We start from the raw sequence: 25,483 nt of genomic DNA, 5'->3' as shown, positions 1-25,483 counted from the left end.
ACCCTCAAAGCCAGGAGTACGGGGACCAAAAATGCCCCTCACTTCCACCAGTGCCGACAGAAACCCTGTTTTAAATTAAAAAATAAGCCAGTATACATCGTAGAAAATTTCTCTTAAAAATCTCACAATTTGTAAATGTATATTTTTTCTTTAACATAAAAGTTTATAATATACGGTTAAACAAAAGGCTCAGGAAAATAATTTCAAAAAAAAAAAAAAAAAAAAAAAAAGGAAGAAAAAGAAACCTGAAGTTTTGAATTAAAGCTGAAGACATTTTTTTAAAACCCTGTTGTTGAACCAGTGACTTTTTTTTTTTTTATTGTGCTGATGGGTTAGAGAAAGAAATATATTTAAAAACTTCAGTCCAGACACCCACAGCCACCTCTAGAAGCCTCACGTCTGCCCCTCCCCCCAAGGTTGAATCGCGATTTTTCTGCCAAGTTTGTGATTGTCACGAGTTCACAAGTTTCAAATCCTGGGTTTCGGCCATCTAGCTGTCTGCGTGGCACCAGATAGCTAGCGTCGGTAGGGGTGGAATCCTTGCACGTTGTGGTTCTGACCTCGTCCGAAGCCACTTCCACCAGCAGGGGGGCCCCCGGAGCCTGGCACCGAGGGGCCCCCATAGGAGGGCGGCTGCTGGCTGGGGTCTGAGAAACCCTGCCCAAAGCCGGCCAAGTCCTGTCCATAACCTGTGGAAAAAGAGTGCAATGATTAAGGGGGGGGGGGCCAGTTCCACTAACAGGACCCAGGGTCCCGCTCCCACCTGACATCACTGGGCCCCCAGGAGCACATGTCTCCAGAAAAGCCCACCCTGAAACCCTAGCAGGACCCTGTCTTGCATGAAAAGAAGAGTCTGTGAGAACTCGTGGACCCATGGTCTGGTTCTGTCTGATCCCGGCCAGTCCCCACTTGTCCCCATGGACTCAGGATGGGAACCCTGGTGGCAGAGCTGAGGGTCAGGAGAGACCTTTGGGCTTGGAGACGCACATCACCTGGCCCAGCTCAGCAAACCTCAGGCTCCTAGAAAATCTGTTCTTGAGTACAATGTAGGGTGGGCTCAGGCATGTCTTTCAGGATTTAAGGAAACATATGACAAGCCCTGGCCTCCCTCTAGGATGCACCCCAGACCCCAGACGGTCCTCCCTCTAGAACTGACCCAACCTGGAGGCTTCCATAGCACTGAGTGGTATGGGGGTGGGCAGGGACTACATGCGGAGCATTAGGCTTCAATGACTCAAGTTGGCCACACCTGCAGAGCCCATGTGGGTAGGGCAGGTCCCTCCTCTAAACAGGACCCTGACCCTATACTACAGACCTCAGAGGGTGTGAAGGCACTTCTGGAATGAGGGACAGCACTGTCCTCGCTCCCTGCCCACCCGGACCACACACTTTGGATGAAGGCCATCCCAGGGCCCCCAGATTCCCATTTGGGGGCACACTAGGAGGCAGAGCTCCTGGGTCATGTCCCATAGGGCAGTGTGGGTCCACCCCGCCCGGGACGGCAAAGGAGGCAACGTCCGGTGCCCGGGTGCAGGCAGGTGAGGACCGTGCATGAGGAGGCGCCACCTACCTAGGCCATATCACTGCTCAGCCTGACCATAAGAGTGTAAACAAAGTATGGGCCCGAAGCCCGCCGGGTCTTGAGAATAGGTACCCAGGCCTGGCGAGAGACGAGACCAGGGTGACTACCCCAGGGTGGTAGGGAGGGACACACTCGAGATCATGTATACCCCCACCCAGGGCCGCTCACATGTCTGCCGCCAACACGTCCTGTTCCAGGCAGGGTCGAGAACCCACGTGCTCAGTGACCACAGCCCTGCAAGGCCCCGAAGGGAACAAGAGTGTACGATGCAGGAGTGCTGGGGGACATCTGGTCAGCTGGTGGGACTGCATTCGAGGGTAAGAGTGGCTCAACTTGCAGATACTGTGGTCTTGAGTGACACACAGTTCACAATATAAAGGGGGAAACGAGGGGCTGAAACTCTTGCAGGAGCCTTGGAGGCCCTGGCCCCTCATGGCAGGCAGGAACTGACCACAGTGTGGGGAGACAACCCAGGCCACATCCTGTCCCTACATGAGCTCCCCCACTCAGCTGTCACCTTGCAGACCCAATTCAGAAGCACCTACTCCACGACCAGCCCCTCAAGTGAAGCACAAAGCCAACACCAAAGCCAGTACCTGCCCCAGACCAGAGCCGAGACCACCCAGCCAACACTCTTGCCTGCGTTCTGCATTCAGATATCCGAGGCACTGAAGGGTCAGGCCTGCCCGGGAATGCCCTTGGCCCAACAGCAATCATAGCCTTCATACCATCCTCCTGGGGGCCCAGTCATGGCCTTGGTTTCCCAAACCCACAGGCCTGGGGACAACTGCTTCGCAATCCATGCTTTTCTACAATTAGTGCCCTAGCAAAACCCAAGCAACCAAAATCCCACTTGACGGTTGCTTGATCCTAGGTCACGAGAACTCTCCAACAACTCCCCTCATCTCAGACCACCCGACCTGGAAACACTGGTGGAATATCTGCCTGTGAGGGAGGAAGGCGGTGGGGAGAGGGAGAGGCACATCCACTCACCATACTGACTGTAGGGGAAGTCTGGCTGTGCCGTTGGGGGCTTGTTCATATCTGGGGCAGCCTGAGATGGAGGCGGCGGAAAGGCCAGAGGTGCTGCCCCAGGAGTGGCAGGTGGAGGGGGGACCCCCGGTGGTGCAAACTGATCTGGCGGTGGAGGTGGAGGCCCGTAGCCAAAACCTGCAAACAAACAGGACAGAAAGACCGACACCATGCTTGCCCACAGCCCAGCCACCAGAAGCCTTCACAGGATTTCCATCTGAAACGTATGAGCGGCCAGGCCCTGAGCATGAGACCAGCATGAAAACTGTGGATAGTTGGGATAGCAGGAGCTGAAGCAGGCCCAGGAAATGGCTGCCTGTGGTGGGTGCTAGCTAGTAATTTCCATAGCAGTCACTGCTCAGAAACGCTCATCAGAAGGACAGAAGTCAACCCTCCAAAACAGCACAATCTGTGTGCTTTGAGAAAACAAAAATCACACCCAACCCATGCTTTGTCCTCAGGCTGCACATAATGTTTCTATTCAACTCTTGTCTTTTTTTTTTAATCCTCACCTGAGGACATTTTTCCATTTTTTGTTCAGATAGAGTGGGAGGGAGAGAGAGGAAGAGAAAGAGAGAAACATCGACGTGAAAGGGACACATCGAGTGGCTGCCACCCGCACAACCCAACCAGGGCTGGGGACAAACTGCAACCAAGGTACGTGCCCTTAGCAGGAACCAAAACCAGGTCTCTCAGGACCACAGGCCGTCACTCTAACCGCTGAGCCAAACTGGCCAGGACTCCACCTCTTGTCTTGTTAGAAAAAGAATTAGATATGATCTACGCCAGGAGCAGATATACCTTTTCTGTAAAGAGCCACAAGACAAAGTCATCATGTGGCCCTGGCTCCAGGCCTGGGCCACTGGCTACATGTGGTCACTGAGCCTACAAATTGGCTGGTCCACACTACAGCCTTAAGAGTAACACATCTAGATTCCAAGGACTTAGTACGAAAAAGATGGTAGGACCCTTTATGCTGGTGGAATGACTGTGGCCATCTTGGGTTAGGTGAGGGGTTCCTCTTTACTGTGGAACCCGGCTCCTACAGTGTAGCTACACACCATCCCCACCCCCCCTGCTTTTATTGAATCATCATCCAAAGACATGCTTAGAGAAGGAGGGAGAAAGAAAACCGAGGTGAGAGAAAAAGAAAACCAATGTGACAGAGAAACATCAATCAGTTGCCTTCCATATATGCCCCAACCAGGAATCGAACCCACAACCCAGGTATGTGCCCTGACTGGGGATCAAAATGACAGGCAACCTTTTTGGTGCACAGAATGATACTCAACCAACTGAGCCACTCCAGCTGGGGTAGGCTGCACCTTTTTGTTCTGAGGGTGCTGAGATCTGAGGAGAGCCCTAACCTTCCCAGAAAGTTGGCTGCTCGACACTCGGATTTTCAACCACAAAGCAAAGCATAGAGGAAAGTGAATCAAGACCTGAAGCTCCCTCATTTATGTAGCACAGAGATTAGATCCAGAAGTCCGTTCCAGGAATGACCATGAGGAAGAGCATGGTCTTTGTGTTGTTAACAACTCATAAGGTCAGCCCACAACAGGGCCAAAGCCAACAAATGTGTAGTCCACAAGGCCAGCCCAACCTTTTCCTCCAGGCAGAGGAACCGTGACAAGCTCCTAGTTGCAACTCCCCCATGCAAGCACCAGGCAGTCTATAAAAGGTGTGCAGCAAAGGCCTACCAAGGCCCCAGGACTTACTGAATTGTGGGGGTGCGCCATAGCCCTGTGGGAAGCCCTGTGGAGGGGGGAACCCTCCAGGAGGGGTGGACACAATGTAAGAGGTGAACGGCGGGGGTGGAGGGGGAGCTCCTCTTCCCGCGGGGGGTGGTCCGTAGCCACCTGGAACAGAGGACACAGGATGAGGGAAAGCATGGCACACATATCCCCCACCTGCCCAAACCCAGGCCCGCCAGGGGCCCACCGCACTTCAGATTTTGTCATCGCCCCATTTCCTAAACAAAGACTTACCAATTGCCTGTCCTGCTGGCACCCACATTCCTAAACCAGAAAACAAAGATGGGGATTGGTGCTGTGTTAGCCCAATGTCACTGACTGGAAGCTGAGCACCGCCCTCCTACTCCCATAGCAGGTGGAACCGTCATGGAGCCCCACAGGACACAGGGAGGATGTAGCAGCCCCAAGGGACATGCTCTATGATCCCCAAAACGCCAGATATTGCTGTCCATGTCCTTTTCTACAGGGGAGGATTCTAAGAAAAGGTTTTGGACCAATGACCCTGGCTCTTCAATAGAACCATCAAAAGGGATAGACAGAACACCCAAAGATCAGGGACTTAGGTGCAAGTACGGAATCTCAGGCCTGGCTGCCAGCCAAGCACAGGTCCTTCACCTACTGGTGGAAGAGCATCTGGAATCAGTAGTTTGCTGGAGCTGTTTTATTTTTTTCCATTTATCTTCAGATAGGGAGGGAGGGAGGGAGGAACAGAGAGAGAGAAACATCGACATGAGAGAGACACATCGAGCGGCTGCCACCCACACGACCCCAACGGGGGCCAGAGACGAATCGCAACCGAGGTACATGCCCTTAACGGGAACCAAACCCAGGACTCTCTGGTCTGTGGGCCAAAGCTCTAACTGCTGAGCCAAACCGGCCAGGGCCGGAGCTGTTTTAATTTGCAATAAAATGCAGGTTTAAAAAAAGACAGCTCTGGCCCTGGCCAGTTTGGCTCAGTGATTAGAGCATTAGCCCAAGGACCAATGAGTCGCGGGTTCAATTCCGGCCAGAGGCATGTACCTCAGTTGGGGTTCGTCATGGCCCTGGTTGGGTCATGCGGGAGGCAATCAGTTGATGTGGCTCTGTCACATCGATGTTTCTCTCTGTCTCTCTCCTTCCCCCCCACTCTATCTAATAATTAAAAAAACATCCTTGGGTGAGGAGTAATAAAAAAAAAAAAGACAGCTCTGGAGAGAGCAGGGGTAAAGCCTCAGGCTGTATAGATAGCTCTGCAAAATCAGGGGTGCAGTCAGGCCCACCTGGCCTCCTTTTGCTCCTCTGGACACTGCCTCTTCTTTGGGTTTCAAACAAGGTAGGGGCTCCCAGATCCCACCCCAGAGCCTGTCCCCAACCCTCCTGTGAGGATGTCCTTAACTCTCCGGACCCCACAGAGGACCCAATAAGCCCAGTTGTCATCAGCCTGAAACCTGGGAAACAGAGACAGACTCAAAGGGCCCAAGAAGCAGAATTTTCTCAGCCAGGTGAAAACCCCATGTTTTCAGTCTCCAAAACACATCAGGTTCTTCTGACCTGTACCTGGAAGCATTACCCCAGATTGAAAGGGTGAGGATACTCACTGCAGCCCTGCTGGCCTCAACCCCATAGAGGAACTCAGCCAGGGCTCAAGCACACCACCAAGGGCCACACCAACCTTGAGACAGACCTGGTGATAAGGTAGAAGGAACCCAGGGAACTGGCACCCGGCTGAGTAGGGAGTCCCACCTCTGCGCTAAGTCTGGAGGAGGTGGTACAGTGGCAGGTCTGGGCCAGAGCCTTACCTTGTGGGCCATATCCTTGCTGCCACGTGGGTGGGGGCTGGCCTGCCCAGCCGTTGGCAGCACTGGGCACAACTCGGCTCCCCCACTGGCTGGCCCCTGGCTGTCCAGGCACTTGGCTTTTGCTGTCACGAGGCTCAGCCCGTTTAACCTCCACCTAGACAAACCGAGGTCTGGTTCAGGGAGATGCAGGGGTCCCAGGCCCCTTCCCTTCAGACACACCCTCAGGTAACTTACAACTACACTTAGCATCTTATTACAACTTAAAACTAAATACTTAACTATATACCTTATTTAGGCCAGTAGCTTTCTCTTTAAAAAGTTTTTTTTGTGTTTTAATTATTACATTTAAAAAATGTTTCTCAGGTACAACAGGTGTGACTGTAACATGCTAAGCCCTATGCGCTGTAGAGCAGGGACCCTTGAGCATTTCATGCATGACAAGGGTCTCTTAGTCAAGTTAAAATGGCAGTGTCCTCCTTCAACAGCCTCATAAACCCGGGACAGAGGCCAGGGTCATTCCAATAATCGCAGCCCTGTCACAGGCCTCCCTGAGACCACTGAGTGGCAGGAGCCTGCCCCTGGCCGCACCACAGTGGTGGGGGACCTCTCTGGAGCCCACCCACCCTGAGTGCGCCTTCAGCTCATACCTGAGAAACACAGTTGGTTTACTTAGGTTTTTAATTTAAAATGTCTAAAGGAAGATAAAGACTTACCTTCCCCAGGCTAACGCTTAAAGAATCTCAAATAACTCAAAATAATGTCAGAGGGAATGGATGTGATAGAGCCTTACATTACATCTAACAAAAAGTAAACAAACATGCAATAAAATGGACATTTGGATCAGTAAGCAATCTTCATACTGTGTTGGGTCAGCAGCCCAGGACCCTTCCTCTTTGGACATGTCAGGAGCCACAGCCAGGGGAGGGGTCAGCACAGCTGGAGGTGGTGATTGCCCCACTTATGCTGCTCATTGCCCCTGATGACAAAAAGATGCCCCAATTCAAGGGTTGCCTCAGCATTTGAGAATCCTGAATTTTATCTTTTTATACATTTTAATAAGAGGGAAATTGGTCCACATGGAGTCACCCTTGGGGTCTCAATCTGGTGAGCTAATTAACCATTATGTATCAGAATTCAGTCAGCACTGCCTTGTAACACAAAGTCCCCCCCCCCCCCCGCCCCAATGCCCTAAGACCACTCCTCAGATGGCAATAAAGTCCCCTTTGGACAACAGGACTAAGGGAGATTCAAAAAGCTGAAATTAATGGGTCTTCACATATTCTCCTTAAGGAAATTTGGCTCCTGCTTACAAAGCAAAGCAGCTCTTGTAATTTAAAAAGTTCCTTTACTCTCTTCCTAAGGAAACTGGGATGTAGTCACTCCACTCTGGTGTTAATTACAAGTGGGACCTGAGCCTGTTAATCAGAAATCCCCACTGAAGAACTGGCAGGGACCAGTGAAGGTCCTGTGACAGAAGCTAGACTCTCCCAGACAGGAGAAACCCCTAGTGTCAGCTCTGAGCAGTCCAGACTCAGATACCCTCCACAAAGTTGGGGACGGCAGCCTGGAACGGGGGCAGATCATGCACTTAGCAGACCTTTCTGCCCTTGAAGCAGGATCACACTTATTTCCAAGTTTTAAATGTCACAGGACCTTCAACTATTGAACGTGGGCTCCTTTGACCTCGTTTTCTTAACTGGTATGTATCCTTGAAGTTCTCATAGTGATTTTAAACTAAAAGCTTCAGTGAATATCAGAGTGAGGTGTGTGACTCCCACTTAGGTTCAAATGGAATTAAGCCTGCATGGAAACCTGAGCCCCTGGCAAGTATTACCAGCTGCCCTGTTGATGAACATCAGGAAGCAGGCTGTGGCCACCTATCTGGGCAGACCCCAGTGCCATGCTTCCTCTAGTATCTCAATCAGAAGGGTTGGGCATGCTGAACCGAATGAGAAACTGGTAGCACACACCAACAGAGATGGCCGCCAGGGTGTGCTGAGCAGGCTTTATAAGGACCCAGACAGGGATCCTGCCAAAACATGGGCCCCAAAGACTTTGCTAACTGTAAGAAATCCTCACAATAGAATTTCTACCAGTTACTCATTTTACTGTTAACTTCTTCAAAAGCTCGAAGGGCCCAGGCAAATGAGGAGTTATGGGCCACTTTCTGACAGTCACCTCCATGGTGGCAACACAGTATGAAGATAAAACAACCAGAGGTCACTTGACTGCATGGAGTTAAGTACTATCGAGAGCATGTGGTTGGTATCGGAGTTTCACAGTAAGTGACCCAATTAAAACAACCAATCCTTCAGGATGTTTACATTTCTTTGTTTTACAGGAAACCTGTTCTCAAAGGTTGGCTGCCCATCGCGGGTTGGATGGAACAATCAGAATACAGTTCAGACATCTGAAGGAGAGGTCACTAGAACCAAGCCTGAGGCAACCTGTGATGTCACTGGAGGCCCACCGCCCACCACCCAACCCATCTCCAGAGGTCCCAGTCCCACCCCACAGAAGAGTCCCAGCACCTCTCGCCCGGACCGTTTCTATGAAGGAATTTCCGTTTCCAATGACATCCCTCAGTTGCCTGAAACTTGGTTTGGTCTTAAGGTAAAATAAAACTACAACTACACACTTTTTTGCCCATGATGTCGTGAAAATGCATGTTGACAGCCTGGTCCACTGATTGTTCGTCCTCGAAAGTAATAAATCCAAAACCTAGCCAACGACGAAGAGTGAATCAAGGTAGCAGGGTGTTGTGACACAAAACAGGATGATGAACAGTATTAGGGACGGGCCGAAGGATCAACCCAGGGCTTCAGCGAAGCAAGTGAGGGAGGGGGCTGCTGGCCTACCCGGCAAGTAAGGCAGGGGGACCCACTGGACACTCAGGCCCAGCTCAAGCTGGGGTTCCGACTGGACACTTTGGAACAGCCAGGGCATCTCTTAGGGAGCGGCACCCCAAACAGCCCAACAGTGAGGGCAATGAAACATGGCGGGGTGTGCCATGTTGGTGCTAGAACATTCTGTAGAAAACAAGTGCAGGCAGGGAGCAGTTGAGCGCTCTACCTCAGTTGTAGGTGTGCTATGGGTGCACTGTTGCTTTGCTGAAACCCAGGGTTCTCCCCCTCGGCTTGCAATTTGCTTTGCAGCTAGTGCTGACAGCAGCCATATATAGTCCTAGGCGTTAACAGTACGGTCTCTACCACAGTTAGTGCCTCGCTAGGCTTATCCAACACTGTTGGGTAAGCCCAAGGAGTCCTGTCAAGGTCACATACATATGTATACAGGTATCTATCTGCACACATCTATGTAATAAAATACACAAAGATACAGGCCACAGCGGGTTCCAGCAGGTCAACTCTGCTGTCAGCAGCAAGAGCAAGAGGCACCATGTCATTCAAGAGAATTTTAAAGAGAAAATAATTTAGCATTTTCCAAACACAAGGAAGTGGCAGTATAAACGAAGTTTGGTTGGTCTGGGTGAGCGCGACCACCCGGCTAACGTGGCGTGTCTGGTCCTCAGTCTATTGCCCTTGCTCCAGGGGCCCATCAGCTCTGAGGACAAAAGGACACATGGCAGACAGCTGCCAGGACAACCCAAAGAACAAAAGATAGGTGAGGGGAAGGGCCAGAGCTGAGAAGGGGCTGAAGATGGGCATGGGGGGAGGCGCACAGGGACAGTGTTCTGTGGCAGAGGCATGGAGCCAGGGGCAGGACTGTGCTCAAGACCACCTGGGAAGATCATAGGCAAAACAGCAGTTGAAGGAGGGAAACAGAGAAAAGGCAGCTCAGAAAGTCGGGTGACAGACTAGCAGGAAGGGTCAGCTGGGAAGCAGGAGCCTTTGGTCATGTTCTCTCCACACATACAAGCACGCAGAATCTACATGTGGTGTGAGAGGAGAAATGGAACCATGACAGCCAAATAAGAGGGGAAACAAAGCTGGGGGGGGGGCGGGGAATGAGGTGAGCAAAGGTAGAAGTGGGGCTGAGTGGGCCAGAGGTCAGGGGTCACCATCTGTCAGACATACTTTGAAGAACCCTTGGGATAGGGATACTGTTTTAAACCAACGGGGGTGGAGGGTGGGGGGATATGATTCAGAGCCTTTGTGAAAGCTTCTGAGAAGTAAGGTAGGAAGAAACTGTTTCTGGGATGCCCGCTGACCAGAAAATAAGGTAGGAAGGAGCTGTTTCTGGGATGCTTGCTGACCAGCTGCTGCTCTGGGTGCTGCTGCTGCCCTCTGCTTGCCTAAAACTCACGGAGGCTCACAGGGACTTGCAGAGACCTACAGAGCCAGATGGCTGAGGACGGTGTGCACCACAGGGGATTGCAGGTCCAAGGACCAAGCCCAAAGTGCTCTCCCCACCAGCCTGTTCTGCCTGCACCCCTAGCCCTGGGCCCAGGGTAAGGACCACAGGTGGCCAGGGGGTAGGGTGGGGGTGACCTGGGGAATCTAAAAGCAGTCCTCAGGATCCCGAGTTCCTGAGGCTTCACAAGATCGGAGGCAATGGTGAAACAACAGCACGGGTGAACGCATATTACAAGGTAACATTTTCTCCGAGTGCAGGAGTATCTGAAATCACAGGGCTCACGAGGTCCATTAGGGCACAAGAGGCGGTGACTCGTGGGTAAGGAGCCTGGGGCGGGACGTCTAGGGATGCGTCTGTGTCAAGAGGCGACATCACCACTGAGGAAGCGGCACAGAAACACACTGAAACTTCGTTTACACCCCACTGGAGCAAAGCCCGCTCCCTCCTCTGACTGCAGGATGGCCTGTACCTGTGTGATATAATTTAGCACCTGGAGAAGAGAAATCTAAAGAGAGATCGTTAATCACAAAAATTCAGAGAGAAAGGAAAACAACTTACTTAAAATTACTATATTTACTATGAAACACTTAATATGTCACTAAGCATGTACATCTACGTTAAAATTAAGACTATGACTTAACTTAATCGACATGAAGGGAAAAGACATTACTTAATCATGGAGTAAGAGGATGGAAGTTCAAATGGCAAACTATTCTCCAGCACGGCGGGCGCATGCTGCGGGCGGCAGCCCAGTGCTCTAGGGGTCTCCGTGGGACAGGGGCTGCAGGGGCCCGGACCAGCAGATCATCTCCTGGCCAGGCCCAAAGCAGCTAATAAAACAAAACAGGTGGGCAGGGACGAAGAGCAGCAGCCACAAAAATAAATAAATAAATAAAACCACCAAACCCAAAAGGTCACAAATGTCAGATGCCGGCTGGCCCAGGCCAGACGTGCAAGGGTGGGCTGCTCAGGGAGCCCTGGTGGGGACATGCCCCTCCTCACCAGCCCCACTGACTGAGGAGAAAAAGACAGGCAAAAAGCATGAGATGGATAAAGGAAACTCCACATCCAAGCTGAACTGCAGCAGATCTGGCCTGACAACATGAAATGAGACTTCTGACTACACTGGCATGAGCTGAAGGCAGGAGACAAACTACACTAGTGTGAGCTGAAGGCAGGAAACGGTCATAACTAAGGAATGTCACAATGGAAAAGGACACAAGTCTTTCAGTGTACGTTGAAGAACAGAAACCATGTTCAAATCCATGTCAAGTTGTAAAAACTTTAAAAGAATGAGTAAAAAAAAACAAAACAAAACAAAAAAAACAGTAACGTCTGACCTTGGGAAGCACAGACAAGCTGGGGGCTGCACAGGAAGAGCCTATGTTTTAATCATTTATCTCCAAATCACCCTTTTCTGAGGTAATGTTTGCTACAACCACCACCTAATTGTGAGATAGTTTGCCATCTGAGGGGGAAGGTCAAGGATAAACTCCATCTCTTTTACCTCGAGGCCTCTGCTTTTCTGCGTCGTAGATCATGACCACTTCTGTGACCTGCAAGAGAAAACGGCTGTTCGAGGACCTGGGTGCCACAGCACCTATGAGTACCTCTGGCTATGACAGAATTCCCAAGCCAAATGCCTGCTGGGAAGTCTCCAGTCTGAGGAGTCCTGAAGCAAAAGGCCACCTTCCAGGGTGTGATGTCCAAGACTCATGAAGCTAGAAGCCCAGGACACCACTCCACAGGGGAGTTGACAGCCAGGAGACCCACAGAGGACCCTCTCCATTCACAACGCTAGGATGGAATGATCCAGAGAGCGCTAGTGCTCCAGGACCTCCCTTGGTCAATGGCCCCAGTTGTCCTGCTGACCCAGCCCTAATTGCCCCCCACTCATTGAGTGTGTTCCTCATGGTGTGCTCTGGCACTCCTAAACCCTAGCCCCAGCCCTTGCACACTCAGGTATCACCTGACAAACACAACACAGCAGGAGCAGGTGGGGCCACACCACTGACAGGGCATTTGAGCAGAGCAGCCTGGGGTGGCCTATGCAAAGGCCCCACACATGCTGGCATCCTAGGCCCATTTTTTCTCTCTCTGCTGGCCCCACTAGAACTGAGTTCCCTGTATGACCCTGATTAACTCAAACACTCATGAGATTCTAAAGGATTTTAATCTCTTCTAGAAAACAGGATCACCACCCAGGGGAAGGTCTGTGTCACAAAGGAAACAAGGAGCAGGACACAAGACCAAACATCTCCTGTGAAGCCTGGAAGCCTGGGGGGCAGTGAGAACTGCCAGAGGAAGCAATGGGGTCGGGCCAGGACCCCCCATACAGTGAGGTCCACTGCTGGTACAAGAACCTGGGAATGGTTTGCACTCTGGAACTCCTCCGCCAGGCCAGGCCAGGCCAACCCTTGGCTGCAGCTACCGGGGTGGGCACCTTGTCTCCGAGTCCTGGTTAGTAGGAGTTAGCCCGAGGTCCCAGGTGAATCTGATCTGGAACATGCCCTCCTGCCACTGAGGGACAGCGGGTCAGCTTCTCCCCAACACTCCCTAGTGCCTTACAACCAAAAGGAAAGCCTCCTGGATGCCAGCCTGGCCAGTTTACATCTGCCTGGAAAAAGACATTACTACTCTCCTGGATAGTATATGGCAATGATGGCAAAGGATGAGGCTCTGGTTGTTCTGTTCTGGGGGGATTGGAGGCAACAGGACAGTGCTGCCAGGTTGAGCCTCCTAAGGACAAAGGGCTCCACCACGCCTGCCCTGACTAGACCAAGTTGAGCAGCTGCTGCCTGGGTGCTGCTGGTATGGGAACAACTCACCACTCCGAATTTCTTGAAGTATTCCCTGAGCTCTGTCTCACCACAATTGTGAGGAATTCCACCAACAAATATTTTATTTGATTTACTGTTATCACTCCTGGGTCCTTTCTGCTGTGTCAAGAAGGAAAAGTTGGTTAGACCATGTGGGGAGTCCTCAGCACGCTCCCCCGGGTTTTGAGTATCTGCATGGGTTTGAGAGCCACTAAAGCCACTGAACACTCTAAAAGTTCCAGTGAGTCCAAAGAGAACCAAGAACAGCATTTTCCCAGAGACCTAATCCAGCACTGTTTCAAATGCATTTTAAAGCAGGCTGCAGTACTGAGTTCAATTATTCTGAACCACAACAGCTACCAAACTTAAAAGATCTACACTGTGAAACTAAGGATTTCAGGAGCATAAAGAAGACACAAAGGAGCCTCCATAATTAAAACTAGTGATAAGGTTTGTTTTCAACGTTGGTGACCAACGACAATGGAAAGTTCTGGTAACTAAAGTGCACCCCTTCATTTGTCTTTCTTTTGCCATCCCTGACCCCGATTCCATGTGGAATTACCTCATATCTACTTTGGCAGGAAACACTTGAGCCCAGCTCATCACTTGGGGGACAGACATGGAGGGGATAAGCCCACCCAACCTCCCTGGGGGGAACCCAAACCTCAGTTCCTGCCCTGCAATGCTGCCACTCCTACCCTCTCCACTCCTAATACCCTTCTTTCTATTCAAAGAGCTTATGGGATAAATTATCCCAATTATTCTTGATTAGCAATTTTGGGGGTGGGTGAGGATTCTCTGGGTGTGCAGGTTATGGCCCGTCCCTATTCTGTCTTAATAAAGCTGCCAAGAGACTAAAGGACGTTAATAACCAAATAGAATCTGAACCCTGATTGGAGTTCAGTCTGAAAAGCCGTGAAGGTTATCTGTAAGATAATCCCAGAAATGTGAGCATGGTGGTGTGGACATGGGTGACACTGGGTGTCACCATAGGCATTTAGCTGTGCGGATGAGGGTTCTGTGGAAGGCTGGACTTTTAGGAAATGCACGCTCCAGAATTTAGGAATGATTTATGCAGACAGAGATGGATATTAATATAGGTAACTGAAAAATAGTAATAACTGATTAATCTAGTTTCCTGTAACTTGAAATTTTTCCTAATAGAAATTCGAAAAAATAGAAATGGTTTCAAGGGTCCAAGGCCCCTGTCTATTTGCAGCAGCTGGGACCCTGCTACAAATGCAGATCTCAAGCCTCCACTTAGATCATACATATGTGGTGGGGCCTGCACGCAGCTTTTCAATAGCTTCCAGCCATGCTCTGTTAAGTAGGGCTTTCTGTGAGGACTGAAGCATTCTAAGTGACAGTATTCTCTAAGAACTGCTGGGTGGTGGAAGAGAAGATGTGGGCAGTGAGCAAAAGAAGACAGGTCTGTTCCAGCTGACCTATTACCAGGGGCCACACACAGCTCACAGGGAATCCCCAGGAGTCACCACACCAGCTATTTAAGCAACCAGGTTTGTGTCTGGAGGGGAGTGGCCTGCAGAGCTGGGTGGTAGAAGCCTCAGAGTTAAGGATGACCAGACCACCATGTGGAGAGAAGTGAGAGACTGGGAGAAGCTGCTGCTCTTGGGGCAAATAAAACCAGAAAACTCCAGATGATAAACAAGCATGAACTGTCTTTTTTTTTTTTTTAATCCTCATCTGCGGATATTTTTCCATAAATTTTTAGGTAGAGTGGGAGGGAGGGAGAGACAGAGAGAGGGAGGGAGGGAGGAAAAACATCGATTAGAGAGAGATACGTGTACTGGTTGCCTCCCACACGACCCCTACTGGGGCTGGGGATCAAACCTGCAACCCAGATATGTGACCTTGACTGGAAATTGAACCAGCGACCCTTATATCCGAGGGCTGATATTCTAACCGCTGAGCCAAATGAGCCAGGGCTGCCTTTTTTTTTTTTTTTTGAGGTAGACTAACAAAATATTTCTCCTTGACAACAAGATAAAAAAATATAAAGCACTGAATAAATCTAAGCAATTCTCAGCTGGCCAAGTGTCAAAGGAGAATACCTTCAGTCATTTCTAATTCTATTTTTTAAATATATTTCTATTAACTTTTAGAGAGAGAGGAAGGAAAAGGGAGAAAGAGATAGAAACATCAATGAGACATATACATCAATCAGCCACCTCTTGCACACCCCCTACTAGGGATTGAGGCCAAAACCTGGGCATGTGCCCTAACTGGGAATTGAACCGGCAACCTCTTGGTCTATGGGATGAAGCTCAACCACTGAACCACACCGGCTGGGCTAGTCACTCCTAATCTTAATGAGAAAAAACCCAAATCAAAGGCACATGTCTGTCTAACCACTATGCTGTACATCTGAAACTAACACGTAATAATTTTGAATGTAAACTGTAATTTGAAAAAAAAACCAACAACAAAGGCACATGTGTCCTTCAAACTGGCTGTTGAACACACAAGGTTGACCACCCGGCCCCTTACCCAGCCTTCTTTTGGCCGTGTCCTCTCTGGCTGCATCCCCCGAGGTGTACATGGCTTTGGGTCGATCTGTAGGAAGTTTCAAATGAGCCAGTTGTAAATATGAGGCTCTTTTCTCTAGAAAAAAAGGTGTCAGCAACAGCAGCTAGTAGCACAGTATACTAGCATTCAAAATCAATTCACACCATGTTGGTATCCATATCCTACTCCAACCTTCAGTCTAAATAAAGAGACTTAGATCTTTTAGATCACCCCACAGAAAACAGTCTTTAACATAAACATCCATGAAAACTCAGGGAACCCAGTGCTCTGAAGGACAAACGACAGAGATAGGGGCAAGGAGAGTTCAGCTGCAGCAGGACACTTACATTTCGACCATCCAGTGTATGTGGTCTGCTGGCCAGTACTGTGCCCACACAGTTGGGGTCTTTAAACTTGACAAACCCGAAGCCTCGAGACTGGTTGGTTGTCTTATCTTTCATGATCACGCAGTCCACAACCTCTCCATACTGGGAGAAGTAGCTGCGAAGAGTCTCTGCTCAGAGATCAGGACAGAAACAGACACACACACCACAATGTTAAGCACAGCATTGCAGCTGGCGTGCAAACACTCACACACGAACACACACATGCAGGCGCTGCTCTCCTGGTTCACCAGCCTGACCTGGAAACTGTGTGACTAGCCACTTTTAAACTGACCAATCAACTAGTTTGGGGGTAGGGGAAGAAGGTAAAGAACAGGAAACACGTAAGAAAGAATAAGGGACTTCACATGATGGGTACATCACGTCTTCATATAAACTAGAAACGCTGCAACTGAGCATGGGTTTGGCAAAAGCATCCAGGAAAGTGAAGTTTAAGAGAATGAAGAACAACCACTTCGATGGCTGCTTGACAACCAGCTCCTTTTTGCTATGTCTGAACTCAGTGACCGGTGGGTAATTCCCGGGCCACCACACTCTGCACATTAACAGTCCTCCTACCTCCAGAACCTACCTCAGCCTTGAGCTAGGAACCTGCGGTCTAATTTCTCCCTCAATTCTGCTGTGAAACATCAGGACGAAATTAACCTTTTCAAAACCAATATTGCATTCCTTTTGCCCCCCACCTACTAATGTCCAATCAAATGCCCCTTCACCCCAGAAATCAAGACAATAAATCAATGAAGAATTAAAGAAACCCAAGGCAGTAGCAAGAGACAAATTTACAAAACACAACTTGGAGACCAAGGCCAGCCCGCCTGCAGTGTTTGGCACTCAGCCACAGCACCTACCTTGAGTGGTGCTCCAGTCAAGTCCGCCCACAAAGAGCTTCCTGCAATTCAACAAAAAAACATTTAGATTCAAATGGTTCTTACCTTAAAGATGCTGCCCATCTGACCCATCCCAAAGCAGTAATCCATATCACAGGAGTTCACACAAACATGCTGACAATGGCCATGGCGCATGACAGCCATGACCATCACCTGGCCTTAATTGACTGTAGACATGAAAAATGACTCCCAAGATTTGCCAACACTGCAGGGTAAGTGTAATAACGTAGTGAAGACAATGTGTCCAGAACTGCAAATGCACGAGGACCACAACCACAGCAAGTCCCTCCCCTACCACTCTGGAAATACTGTTCATTTGCAAACAAGATCTGAGATCACAGGCTACAACCATAGTGACAGCAGAGGTAGAGGCTGTAGGGCAAAGCCTCAGACACTCACCATGTGGTCATGTGCTAAGACCCACAAATCATTAGAAAGGTCCCCAGAGCACCCTGGCCAGTTTGGCTTAGCAGTTGGAGCGTAGGCCCGCGGAACAAGGAGTCGCATGTTTGATTCCAGTCAAGGGCACGTACTTCACTCAGCTGTGGTTTGGTCCCTGGCCCTGGTCAGGGTCGTTGGGGAGGGAATCAATCAATATGCCTTTCTCACATTGATGCCCCCCACCCTCATCCTCCATCTGAAGGTAAATGGAAAAATAGCCTCGGGTAAGGATTTTAAAAAAAAGGAAGGTCCCCAGAGCTCCAGACCCAGTACTGGAGCCCTAGCCCACATTCCCCTACCCAGGGTGGCCTGGGCTATAGTTTTGAGCAGTCACACTAGAACTTTCTAGAGGAACCCCACACTGACCTTGCAGCCCATCTGCCTTGTATCTGCACAACCCTCAGTGGGTCCAGAACCCAGAGCCCCCCTATTACCCTCAGGGAGGGCTCTACACAGCTAGGACCCAACAAGGGTGGGTCATGGCAGTGTCTGCCTTTCCCACCTCTCACACAGCCCTCAAACGGACTGGACCTGGAGTAAACTGAGGTGCTGCAGCTTCCACTTGGAACCATGCTCACCTGCCTTACCCTCAGCACCCCCTCATCATTCCAGCCTACCAAAGCCCTTGAGACATGTATGACAGAGGACGCAGAGGGAGGAGACTCTAGCAGCAGTGGTGGCAGCACTCCATCCTGTTTCATCCAGGAAAGGAGGACACTACCACTTTCACCCTAAGAACTGGACCCAGGAGCTAACTGGCAGATCTTCAGATGCTGGCAGGTAGCCCAGACTCAGTCCCCACATGAGACACAAGGATCCTGCAAGGCTGATCACACTCTTGCCTTCTGAGCACCCAAGAGAATTGCCAGACAGGAAGCTTTGCCCTCCGTCCGAGGATAGAACCCTCAAGGTAACAGGCACAACTGTCACCTCTGCTCCATCTGGTGACTCAAGCCTCAGTGTGCCAGCCACTGGCAAAATGCCTGCGACAGCAGGACTGTCAGGGGCTTGTTCCAATCTGCCTTTTCTCTAAGGAAGGGCAATTTAAATTTAGTATGTAAGAAATAATTTTCCCACCAGACAGGTACCCACTACCATTCAAAATGCCAACAAATAGGCTACCACCCTTCCCTGGCTGGGGAGGGCTAGAAGGGGAGTCAGGATGGGCATCTGACCATGGCTATACTTCCAGTGCCTTAGAAGGGAGCTTGGTAAAAATAGGTTTCAGGGAACATGCTGACAAGCAGCAGTGAGGCTCACATTTAGGCCTCATTAACTTAAAATCATGTTGAAGGCCTCCTGCCTTCCACAATTCCAGGGGGTGGAGCCTCCATCTGTTCCCCACTCCCCAGGGCTGTCCAGGCACTGTCCAAGCTGTGACTCAGGCCCAGCCCCACCCAACATGCCCAATCCCTTGAGGCCTGGCACCCAGCAAGGGCACAGAGCCTCAGATGACAAGGGCTAGAGGATGGCTATCACTGCTGAGGAATTGCCGGTTTGCCCAGTCCTTTGTAACAGGAACAACCAAGGATTTGCTGTGGAAAAGCAGCTTCGTGCAGAAAAGAGATCTCAAGAATTCTCAAAAAACAAAAGTAAAACAAAACCCAATTCACTTAGAGAACACCAGCCTCTATATAGCACTGCATCCACCAAAACAGTCAAGTAGTAAGTCACTGCCCATCCAAGCACCTCAAACTCCACAGCCTACCCTCAGAGGAGGAATCCACCAGAGAAGCCGAGGTTCCAGCCTTCACTTAAATTTCAAAATTAGGCATTAAGGGAAAAAAACTAGAAATACCATCACCCACACAACTGAAATAATTTGCATTTGCCCTATGAATGGATAATAAGGTAGCATCAATATTGGGCTTTCCAATTTTATCACTGTGCTATGTGCATTTAAGAGAATGTCTCCGTCCTTAGAAATGGAACACACAGACAGGTCCACACAAAGGGGCATCAGGGCACCACTTCCCTTTGATTAATTCACAAAAGACAAACACACCAATGAGGCAGAATGTTACCCTTTGGTGAGTCTGGCTGGATAAAGAATACTGGGGACTTCTGTTACTAATTTGTAACTGTTTTGTAACTCTGAAGTTATATGAGATTATAAATTAAGAAATTCTCATTATTGAGAAAATGCCAAGATTTAGAAACAACCATCCCATCACATAGGATATCTGAAACACTCGGCAAGAGGTGCCTCTTATATGACCATCTGCTTACGCAGAAGGAAGAACATGCCAAGCCTCTGTGTGGGACAGCACTGTACTAGGTACTTTATGTGTTTCCACTTCCTTTCCTCCTGCTCTGAGGGCACCCTCTCCAGGTCTGCACACGGAAAGTTCCACAAGGTCCTGGGAGGCCAGCTGACTGTGGTGACAGGGACCTTTCTAGAGCCCCAGCACAGAGCCTGAACCTCTGAGCCTCAGGTTTTGGTAATCAATAAAATAAAAAGGGTCCTGGGTGCCAACCTCAGCAGGGTGAATGAGAAACAAGCACCCCAGCACCCCATAGACTAAGGTCCCCACAGGACAAGCCCAGACACAGCTCCTCGCTGTCCAGGCAGTATAACCATCCCTCGTCAACATGGACATGCAGCCCTGGCACCAGTGGGAGACTTGTTCACCACATCAGCCATCCAGGGGCAGCCCAGACAAACTCACTTGGCACCATGTGAATCTCAGGAGTCAATTGGCATGTACACATGGGACTCTGCAAATTAAGGGATTAGCCAACCATGCTGGCTCCCCTTCTCCAGCTCTTCCCTGCTGAAACGGGATGTCAGGGCTCCAAAGACCCTGCACTCCCCAAACCTACTACGGACTTTCTAGCTCTATCAGACTCTCCTAAGAGAACAAAAGCCAGGTTCCTGAGAAGGAAACAGGCAGTGCCACCACTTAGGGGATCTGAGAGAGGTTGTCTGTGAGCAGCACATTTGCTCCCAGGGCCTACACTTTGAGAAGGGGCTGGTGACTTCCTCCTGGAAAGGGCTTTGTGCACAAGTGACTGGGCACCAGGTTCTAGGTAACATTCCCCTTGAATGTTTCTGGATGACTACCCCGCTCTTGCTCTGTGGACTTCAGAGCAATCTTGTAGTATCTGCACCAGAAAGTTAGTCTTCCGTGGCTTCCCCTGTCTGGGGCTGATGACTGTGGGCTCTGCTCTGGAAGCACATTGGCAGGCTTTGGAAAATTCCATCCTGCCTGGCAAGAATGCTACCCAGCCTGGCCGGTGTGGCTCAGTGGATTGAGTATCATCCCATTGACCAAGAGGTCCCAGTTCGATTCCTGGTCAGGGCACATGCCCAGGTTGCAGGCTTGATCCCGAGTAGGGGGCATGCAGGAGGGAGCAGAATGACGTTCCTATCTCTCTCCCCCTAAAAAAATAAAATCAATAAAAACATATTTAAAAAAAAATTTTTTTTTTTAAAAGGCCACCGAAAGGTAGCAGGGGGCAGAGGTAGAGGGCTTGGATCAGTCAGTTGTTGAGCAAATGGCCCTTTCTTCTTAGACAGCATCTAATCCAGATCCTATGTTTGCACCTTTCTGGTCTCATTTTCCTGCAGGAGAGGGGCAGCCCTGGGAGGGGACACACAGCCCTGGCCCGTGGGCCTCACTCCAAAGCCCATCCATGCCAGTCCCTGCCCTCAGCACTCAGGCTTCCCTTCTGCCAGCAGATGACTATGGGGGCTATGTGACACAGGAGAAAACCCCAAGACTAACCCCAAGTGGTGGGAGGAGCCCCTCCACTGCCCTGTCCCATACAGGACCAAGGTCCTCCCCAAATTACGACCCCTCTGAAGCAAACCAAACAATGACTCTCCTCTACCTCATTGGGTTATCAAGCACAAACAGGCATTTACAAGTACAGTCCACTGCTCCTGGTTCCCACCCTTCCAGGCCTTGCCAGAGCTCAACTCAGGGGTGGTCTACTTCCAGAGTCTTTCCAACAAACCTTTCCAGAAAGACCAGGAAGGACTCAAGCACTCTGCCTTGGGACCACTCCACATGCCATCACTCTGCCAGTGACAGGCTGCAGGCCACTAAGGTCACCCACTTGCAGCCTCTCTGGATGAACAGCCGTGGACTCACCCCACATCCCCAGTCTTTCCTTGAAACAACCCCAATGCAGCTTCACTTCCCTTCTTCAAGTCCTTCCTCTCCCTGCAACACTGCCCTCAATAACATGCAGGTGTCCCATCTTACCAGTCCTGGGTTACGCAAATAGGACCACATGTGCCAGATAAAATCTTTCTCCCTTTTCTCCAGTTCCTGACAGTTTGGCTGCCCCAGAGGTGGGTGGGACAAAGTGCCTCTGTCTATCTATAAAGGGAGAGAGCCCTCTTGCAGCACCCAGGAGCACCAACAAGATGGCAGGCACCCTCTGATGTCCAACCACAGACCCCAATAGAGAATTTTTTTGTTTGTTTGTTTTTGTTTTTTTTATCCTCACCCGAGGACATTTTTTGTTCAGGTAGAGTGGGAGGAAGAGAGAGAGAGAGAGAGAGAAACATCGATGTGAAAGGGACACATCGAGTGGCTGCCACCCGCACGACCGACCAGGGCCGGGGACAAACTGCAACCAAGGTACATGCCCTTAGCGGGAACCGAACCCGGGTCTCTCAGGACCGCAGGCTGATGCTCTAACCGCTGAGCCAAACTGGCCAGGGCCCCAATAGAGAATTTGAATCAAGGGACCTTTCTTTAAGTTGACTTTCCAAGGTTGTGGCAGGGAAAGGAGGACCTCAGCCCTGTCTGATCAGCAGGTTCCCCAGCAAGATGAGGGACTGTCATTGCCAGGCCTGCCTCAGAAGGGAGGACATCTGGCCATCCACACATCAGCTCTACACAGGGCCATCCATACCTGACTACAGGTAACACCCACTGCTCCTGTCATCCTTCTATACTAAAGAACTAGACCTTGTTCTGCTCTAGCTGACTGTGACAATCAGAACTCTAAAAACATTAATTAAAGCCCTGGCCGGTTTGGCTCAGCGGTTAGAGCATCAGCCTGCGGTCCACAGAGACCCGGGTTCGGTTCCCGCTAAGGGCATGTACCTTGGCTGCAGTTTGTCCCCGGCCCTGGTTGGGTCGTGTGGGTGGCGGCCACTCGATGTGTCCCTTTCACATCGATGTTTCTCTCTCTCCTTCCCGCTCTATCTGAGTAAAAAATGGAAAAATGTCCTCGGGTGAGGATAAAAAAAAATAAATAAAAACATTAATTAAAGCCAGTAGTCTCACCAAACTTCCATTCTCCCATCAAACTTCATGCTGATTTCTGAGCCAGCTCAGATGGTCAAGAACTAGGGAAGCTCTTCCTTCAAAGACAAATTCAGGAGTACAGACGAGGACAGAATGGTGCCCTAGGCATCCACACATTTACTGAGGTCTCCACAGTGTACCCACATGTGAGTCTGTCAAGGAAAGGGGAGTGGCCCCTCCCACCTATCAAGCACTCTCTAGGGAGCTACTGGCATGGTGACTAGACACCAAAGCAAAGAACGGAGGTGAGGGTAGCTGTCCCCAGTTATCATTCAGACCTGCCACCTCCTGATAATGTCTGTCATCACTTAGACCTGAGCACAATACACCTCCCACATGGTAACCACTCCAAAGTCACAACTGTGTTCCCCTCACAGGAAACTGCAAGAGGGCACATCGCCAAGGAGCCTGGTTAGCACAGCTACATAGCAAGGAGGTCAAAACAGATCTGGGATTCCACATCCAACACAAACAAGGTTCCTACATAAAACAGAAACTTGTCAGCCCGGCCAGTGTGGCTCAGTGGTTGAGTGTTGACCCATGTACCAAGAGGTCACCAGTTCGATTCCTGGTCAGGGCACATGCCCAGGTTGTGGGCCCAATACCCAGTGGAGGGGCATGCAGGAGGCAGACAATCAATGTTCTCTCTCACTGATGTTCCTATCTCTCTCTAAAATCAATAAAGAAAAAAAATTTTTTTACATAGAAACTTGTCAGTACTTTCTGGCAACAGATTTTTATTTGCAAAGCAATAAAAGGTTTCTGGGACACTGTGATTTACAACTTTAAAACTCAAGCCATTGGGTCGATTCACCAGAGTGGGAGGGGAACGTGGCCAAGCAGGGTCCCTAGCCCCAGACCCAGTCAGCTACTCATTCTGCAGCCTTCCCAAAAAGCTGCCTGCAGGTCTGGAGGGTCCAGACTCAGGCTGGGATCCTGGCTGGGATCTAAGAGTTGAGACAAGTTGTAGGGGTGAAATGCCCAGTATCCCTGCCTGGTCATGGGCGTACCTGAGGGGTAGCCCTCATGGATCTCCAGGCTCCCCTCCTTCCCTAACCTTCAGCTCTGCTCTCCAGGTTAGAAAGGAAGGCAGCCCTGGCCTGAAGACCCCTGTACTCATGCGCATATAGGTGTGGATGTGGGGAAGCCTGCTAACTCTCTCAGTCTCCTAGTTTCTTGTTATAAGTGCTGAAACTTTTCATTTACCTAACAGAATACATTCTTCTAGTGCCTGACAGGGTACACACACCCAGCTGGAAGCTAAGTGCTTTCCTCCAGGGTCAAATAAATGGCATGGGTTTTTAAGAGTACTCGGTGGCTGGAGCCAGATGAGGGCCCCCATGATGCCAGCCTCCCACCAGCAAACAATGACTGACTCACCAAATCAATTACTTTGTAAACACCACATCTGTTCAAAGCTAAAGGCACCAAGAAATGTACACAAGGCCAGGGAAAAGCAGTCGCAGTTTTGCCATCTTCAGAGAAGAATTTAATAGAATCACACTGGTGTGGTAGGAGCTGGTCTCTGCATAGACTAGAGCAAACCCCTCCACGAAGGCAGAACTGCACTTTCTAGCTCCTCTGGGATGGCTTCTCAGGTCTCATCTGGTTCAGCATTAGGCAAGGTTATAATTAAGGGGGAACGTAGCTGTAACAAACCTGCTCTGATAGCAGAGCCAAGAAAAAGACCTCTGAAGCAAGGCTTTCTGCCCACCCGCCCCGAGTTTCCCTTTATCTTTGTTTTAAATACACTGGGGGGGGGGGGGGGCGGTTGGAGGTGAGGGCTGAGTCAGAAGGGACTCCATCTACTTAAACACAACAGTTACAAACGTGATAGGTTGCACTGACCGGTCCCCGTGACCTTGGCCCGAGGGTCCTCTGTGACGCTTCCTTGTTCTTAGCACTTGGGGAGGGATAGAGTTTAAAGGGTGCGATGCCGCCCAGAGTCTCTGGTGGGAGAAGTTGGGCGGCTGCTTTACTGGAACCCCCGCGTCGGGCCCGCCACGTGCGCCGACCCACCAAGTCTGGGGGCGCGGTGAAACCCTCTAGGTTCTCGATCCCGTACTCCAGGAGAAACACGGCACGGGGGTGCCCGGGGCACCCCAGATCGTGCAGATTCCCATTTGGAGTTCCCCAAAGAGAAATATAGGCACGGGGACAGACGGGGAGCCTCACATCCTCCAGGTTCACACTCGGGGTCCCCCCGTGGCAAACTCGAGCGCAGCGGCAGCAGGCCCCTCCTGTACCCCCTAGGCTCCCATTCGGGAGTGCCCCAGCGGGAAATTCGGGCGTGCCGACGGCGGCCCCCCCCCCAGTTCCCCTAGGCTTCCGTCCTGGGTCCTCCCGGGCCAAGAAACGGTGAGGATCCTCAGCACCCCTAGGTTCTCGCTCGGGGTATCCCTTCTCCGACTAGGAAGCGGCGGGATCCCGGGCTGCGGCCCCGCGGCTTGACCTTGACGGGCCAGGCGGCGTCTGGAAGGGGGCCGGCCGACACGGCGGAGCGGCTCGGCGCGTCCTCACCCGATCTCGTCGGCGCCCGAGTTGTTCATGGCGGCGGCGGCAGCGCTCGGCGTCCCGGGCCCCCTAGCTCGCTCCCGCCTCCGGAAGGTCACTGGCCCCGGCGCCCTCCCCACAGCAGCGGCCCGGATCTGCGCAACGGCGGCGGCCGCGCTGCCTCCT

The 25,483-nt window shown here is 50.8% G+C and overlaps 1 protein-coding gene across 9 annotated transcripts; it reads right to left on the bottom strand.

Moving 5' to 3' along the window:
• Positions 1–270: 270 nt before the first annotated feature.
• DAZAP1 (DAZ associated protein 1) lies at positions 271–25,444 on the bottom strand. 9 transcript variants are annotated; one of them, XM_036239764.1, is made up of 13 exons: positions 25,325–25,444; positions 17,058–17,098; positions 16,153–16,319; positions 15,788–15,853; positions 13,289–13,396; positions 11,968–12,016; positions 8,785–8,867; positions 6,147–6,300; positions 4,603–4,632; positions 4,333–4,473; positions 2,576–2,752; positions 1,751–1,816; positions 271–689 (listed from the first exon to the last, which is right to left on the bottom strand). In XM_036239764.1, exons 1-13 carry the CDS (start codon positions 25,351–25,353, stop codon positions 517–519), a joined length of 1,284 nt encoding a protein of 427 aa, XP_036095657.1. In that variant the 5' UTR covers positions 25,354–25,444; the 3' UTR covers positions 271–516. The 9 variants fall into 9 exon arrangements, with proteins under 9 accessions (XP_036095657.1, XP_036095656.1, XP_036095658.1 ...); XM_036239763.1 differs by having other exon boundaries at positions 13,289–13,399; positions 25,325–25,427; XM_036239765.1 differs by lacking the exon at positions 25,325–25,444 and adding an exon at positions 17,496–17,855 and having other exon boundaries at positions 13,289–13,399.
• Between the last annotated feature and the right edge of the window lie 39 nt (positions 25,445–25,483).

This window comes from Molossus molossus, unplaced genomic scaffold (assembly GCF_014108415.1).
Source record: "Molossus molossus isolate mMolMol1 unplaced genomic scaffold, mMolMol1.p scaffold_m16_p_4, whole genome shotgun sequence".
Lineage (NCBI taxonomy): Eukaryota > Metazoa > Chordata > Mammalia > Chiroptera > Molossidae > Molossus > Molossus molossus.
This window is presented reverse-complemented; position numbering and strand designations above follow the sequence as displayed.

Excerpts from the sequence above, each read along its gene's own strand:
- DAZAP1 (XM_036239763.1), bottom strand. The coding sequence starts at position 25,353 with ATGAACAACTCGGGCGCCGACGAGATCGG. Across the intron at positions 6,301-8,784 it reads ACGACATCATGGGCAAAAAA|GTGGAGGTTAAACGGGCTGA; the intron begins GTGTGTAGTTGT and ends CGGTTTGTCTAG. Across the intron at positions 1,817-2,575 it reads CTTCCCCTACAGTCAGTATG|GGCTGTGGTCACTGAGCACG; the intron begins GTGAGTGGATGT and ends GGGGCCTTGCAG.